Below are 5,708 nucleotides of genomic sequence, written 5' to 3'. Positions count from 1 at the left end.
AAAAAAATACGGACACAATATATATATATTTGGTGCTTGGTGTGTGTACCAATAAATACGTACACCCGAACACCCGACAAGATTGTAACAAAAACAATAAACGACAAAACAAAACGCTGCAATAGCGGAATAATAAAAGTATTACGACGACAGAAAAAACAATAATAATAATTAATAATGTTATGACTACAAGGGCGTTGGCCGCAATAATAATGATAATAGGAAAACAACACAAGAACGATTTAGATAATACAAATAAAAACAAAGACAATAAATAAGGTGATTCTAATAATCAATAATAATAACAACACAAGGAATAAAGATAGGAACAAGAGATGAGTGGAAGGTGGGACTGACCGATAAGACGATCGTGCCGTCGCGCTCATTAGCATATCACTGTTTGTAATATTCAGCGCCAACAGCTTTGTTTTTATATCAAAGAATTGTATGAAGCGAAGTATATATAATATACATGTAAATATACACGTATATTTATTATAAGTATAACACAAGTGTTCCGTAAAATTACCAATTACTATTAGATTGTTAACAAACAACAGGTCATAGAGTTCGTATGGTACTTACCTGAATGTTGATATTCTGAACAATTGAGTCTGTAATAGTTTAGTAATAATATGTGTTTTTGCGAGTTCCTGCGCAAACATATACTAATGTGATAATAAAAAAATGTAATACACTATAATACGCATTATGCACTTTAATAGAGTTAATTTAAAGATCCGCACTCGTTCAAGCTAGGTTCTTACTAAACAATTGTTATGCTTAAAATGATTCCGTTATCAAAATTGGATGAATACATTCAACATTTAATATGGAAGTATTAACTATGTTTAATATTTTAGAAAACCATTTAAAAGTGTCATTTTTTGATACAAAATAATTTTCTTTGATGTATTATTATCTCCTATAGTTTTTTAGAAAAAGAACTGTACAAAACAAATTGTTGGTATATTCACACTTTTATATTTTAGAAAATATCGTGGTTGTTTTAACCATAAAAATCCAACATTACATTTTGCATATGAATACAAATAAATAAATAGGTAAGAATATTATAAAATGTATTTATACATAAAAAAATTACCAGGATTCTAAAAAATATGTAATTATACAGTATACACATAGTTGTTAAGTAATTTTTTTTTAATATTAGTATGCGAGTAACAATAGTTACAACCTGTAAGTTACAATGATTTAAGAAATATATACTTAAAATTATTTGTGTAGGTATACCTACTTAAAATTCAAAATGTGATTATACAAGAATGATTATAGAGCTGAAAGTAATAAAATTACTACCTATGTAATGAATTGTGTATATAAGTGCGGTAGGTTTATTTTAAAGATATAAACATCGTTACTTAATATTTTTAAATATTTACTTTGTTATTAACACATCGAAGCTATTGGGGTATATTCGAAGTATAAAAGCGTATAACTTATAATCAATCCAAGATTGTGCCTTTATTGCTTTAAAATATTGTTATAACTCCTAGATAATATTATATGTGTTTAGATTACCCTAGAATCTATTAAACGTAGGTAAAAGGTACCTAATACATGTACTGGCTAGTGGCTATACTCAAGATTATTTAAAATAATTATTATTCATAAACATTTTACGTTTAATAAATTGTTCTTGTGAAAATAAAATTAAAGCGCATTGAGGAAATGATCATGTTAAATGATATTATAGGTATTACATTTAAAAAAAAATTAATGATTGATAATTTTTTAGTACTTGAAATTGCCATGATGATTTGCTACAGTTTATTTGTAACTGTCAGTTCAGTTCTGGCACTATGCACTTTTGGAACAGCTCAATCTTTAGATGGCGAATGTGCACTACATCTAACTGGTCCAGGAAGAACTAGTTTTTTCGATTTTAATACTAACACATTGAGGGGTGGTCCATTGTAAGTATCTACATTTTCAGTTTTCATTATTTGTATTTTTTTTTAATGTTAATTGTATTAATAATTTTGACTTGTTACTTGTTATACACTGTTATAGTGATATATATTAACTATGTCTACCATATTTAATAGACACAGACAATTTAACTGATGTATTATAATATCGTCACGGTTGTCAATATTTATTATTTTTTTATTCAATAGAGGTATGGGTCAATCAGGTCAGTGTATCACTTATGAAGCAGTCAACCAAGCATACGTAGATGCCAGAAAAAGAATTAGTAAGTATTTGATTTAAAAAAAAATTTAAGGAACAACTGACTAAAACCCAGTTTTGAATTTTTTAGTAAATATAGTTTCAAAACTGTTAAATTTTGAACAAAAAAAAAAAGAAAAAAAGGATATAACTTAATCGTTTATAATAGATTAACCCTAAAGAACATAATTAAGTTATACTATAATTAGTTATATTTGTTCTTCCCAACATTTATGAAAATAAAATTGAAATGTTTGTCCGGGAGTAACATTTGACCAATTACGTCAAATAATTTATGAAGGACTAATTTATTATTTTCAATTAATTTGTTTACTTATGATTGCCATATAATGCCCATTGGTTACACAGAAGAAAAAAGTCTTTCCTGTTTTACAGCAACATTAAAAAAACAAATTCTAAGGAATAACTAAATGTGGCCGTGTTAAAAATCAATAATATTTACATTTGTTGTAAGGTTAGGTAAATTAATTTTAGTCGGTGCAAGTGCACCTAAACTTGCTAAACCGATTGGGTCATGAAGTCATTACACTCAAACCGAAATACACAGAGAGGCGATCGCTTTTTTTAATTAATCATTTTTTCCGGGCGAAATCGGTTAATAGTCTTATATAATAATATTATATTGATAAAAAGCTTAAAAATTCGTAAAATTCTCCGAGCAGAATACCTATACACATCAAGTATGAACTCTATTCACTATTGCCAGTGAAAGGTGCATGCAGTTTTCACAACCGGTTTGACTCGACAATGGATATTTAAAGTTGAGGAATCTGATTATTTATTTGCATTCGCTTACATACCGCAAGATGGTACGGCCCGTTAAATAGGTGTTTGACTGATAATACCAAAAATAGACGGAAATGCAGTAAAACTTTTAGAATAATTGAATTCAACCTTGAACAATCTCTCCCATCAGTAAGAATAACATGCCAGGCGAAACAACTAACTAGGTACCTACACTAAGTCTGTAGCATAATTACTTATATATTACATTATATTATTATATAATGCACTGAAAATAAAAAAAATTCTTAACTTTTCGTTCAAGTTTTAAATCAGTGTTGCACGGTTGGGAATTTTTAACTGTTAGATATTCAAAATTTACGGAACATTTAGGAATTAGGAACTATAGATATGCCTAATGGTGCACAAAACAAAGATATTAAAATGAAAGAATTATATACACACCATTTGTTAAGAAGTAGGTACCTATATAAGCCATATATATTATCACATATTACCATTTACTTTATTATCCTATCTATGTTATCTATGATAATTAAAATACGTGAGAAACATTTTTTGCAATTTTTGTATGATAATCATTAATATAATAATATAAATATTATGTATTATAATTAAAACAATTTAAATTCGAATTGTATTTCCTTGATGTCGAGTTCCCATTATTATTATTTTCAACATAACGTGCTCACAGCTTTCAATTTTTATTCATATTCATAATATAATAATTATGATTTCTAACTTATTAATAACTTACATAGAAATAGTATAATATACTTTACGTAGGTATTAAAAAACTTGTGTATATATTTACTTTAGACTATATTATAATTTATAGTATCCAAACGCGTGTTATGACATAAGAAAAAAGTTCCCAAACGTTTAGATTTTTTGGAATAAAATTATTAAAATGTCCCCTAACGTGTTGTCCCATTCTGTTTTATATAAGTGCTCTGATTTTCAAAGAGTGTGATATACTTATATGCGTGTAACCTCTCTGATATTAACAATCTGAAATTTTCTAATAAATAGAAATAAATCTAATATTATACGTATCTATAAGCAAAGGACGGTTTATATAAATATTTGATTATTTCAGACGTGGCACAAACAAATGCAGACAAGTGGACAGCTCAGGAATTGGCATCCGTCGGGGAACTATTGTTGGACATATCCATACAGTTGACTAAAAAGTAAGGTGTACCCACGAATCACGACACGAATTGCGACGGATCGAAGATAACTACGTATCTATCATTACGCTTACAATAATATTTTACAGCTATGGACTTTCGTACGAAGAAGTAGAAAAAGGATTGCCTCAGATAGACACGTCTAGGACTTTGATCAGAGAGGTGTGTCCGGCTTTCTTGTCCAACGTCGAGTGCAGACCGGGCAAGTACAGGAGATATGACGGTCTGTGTAACAACGTCAAACATCCGACGTGGGGCGCTAGCAATACGCCTTTTTCCAGGCTGGTTGGACCGCTGTTTTCCGACGGAATGAGTGCACCAAAAGTCAGCAGCCTCAATAACCGAGATCTACCGATAGCCAGAGTGGTTTCCAGGACGATGCATCCCGATGAGGGATACCACGAACACGCGGCTACCGTGTTGTTGGTCGCATTTGGTCAGTTCATGGACCACGATTTCACACTCATGGGAACGCCCGCTGGTAAGTTTTGGCTTAAAATCTTTTTACGCTGTAATAACTTAAAAATAAGAAGAAATATAAATATGACTCCTGTCGATAAATAAGTATTTGTATAATAATTCATGTATAATATATAATTATAATGAATTTTATTTAATAATGTAAGTATGAATTTTTATAAAACTAAATATTCGTATTAGGTATATACTTTTACTTAGTAATTAAATTAAAAAAAAAATTTTATTGGGTTTTAGCGAGGGTTTTAGTTTTAAGTTATTAAATAAGTGAGATACAAAAAAAAATTGAATCTTAGTTTTAATGTTTTGTTTTTTATTTTTTTTAAATAAGTAGTAATAGGTATTTACCATAAAAATTATTATAAATACGATATTACTTTAATTTAATAGGATAATCTTATGATTAAATTTATGTTTTTTAGGTTTTAAAATTTTTTATTATTATTTTTTTTTAGATTATGCAATTATGTTTTATTCTTAAATAAATAAATTTTTATAAACTTAAAAATTTTAATTTTAATTTTAGTTATTATTGTTTTTTTTTTAAGTTTTTATTTTTAATATTTTTTAGTAATGATAATCATTTATTTGTTATTAATTCTTAAAATTAAAAGTAAAATATTATAATCTTATATAGCTAATATAATTTTGTAAAATGTATTTGATCAATTCTCAGTTTATTTATCTGAATAAACTGAACTTGTGTTGGGCGCCACTTTGTAATAACTTAAAAATAAGAAGAAATATAAATACGACTTCTGTCGATAAATAAATTTAATTCAGATGTTAAAATAGTAAAATTAAGCTATTACCTTCCTCCAGGTGTTCGGAGGGCTCTCGAGATCGTATATTCGAGAATTAGATCAAATACATCGTACAATATAATTTATGTAGAAAGCACATATAAATTAATACTGCCATCAATGTAAAATATTATATTAAATGCCTTACCTGATTCGCAGTTGTTCGTGAATTATGTTGAAAGAGTTTTTAGATTTTAGGTGACACAAGGTAATACTTCAAATATACAAATCGAAATAAAAACGCACTGATTTTGACTTAACATAAGAAGTCCAGTTG

General features: G+C 27.9%; 1 protein-coding gene across 1 annotated transcript in view; it reads left to right on the top strand.

Annotated features, from left to right (window-relative positions):
- The window catches only part of LOC100166358 (chorion peroxidase-like), a 31,038-nt gene that overhangs the window by 15,364 nt on the left and 9,966 nt on the right, over positions 1–5,708 (top strand). The window contains exons 2-5 of the mRNA XM_003241868.4: positions 1,760–1,937; positions 2,142–2,218; positions 4,058–4,151; positions 4,241–4,632. Coding sequence (XP_003241916.2) covers positions 1,774–1,937; positions 2,142–2,218; positions 4,058–4,151; positions 4,241–4,632 — 727 coding nt within the window. The 5' untranslated portion in view covers positions 1,760–1,773. The remainder of the gene's footprint in view (positions 1–1,759; positions 1,938–2,141; positions 2,219–4,057; positions 4,152–4,240; positions 4,633–5,708) is intronic.

Source organism: Acyrthosiphon pisum, chromosome A2 (assembly GCF_005508785.2).
Source record: "Acyrthosiphon pisum isolate AL4f chromosome A2, pea_aphid_22Mar2018_4r6ur, whole genome shotgun sequence".
Classification (NCBI taxonomy): Eukaryota; Metazoa; Arthropoda; class Insecta; order Hemiptera; family Aphididae; genus Acyrthosiphon; species Acyrthosiphon pisum.
Note: the sequence above shows the minus strand (reverse complement) of the source record. Positions and strands in the feature narration are given on the sequence as shown.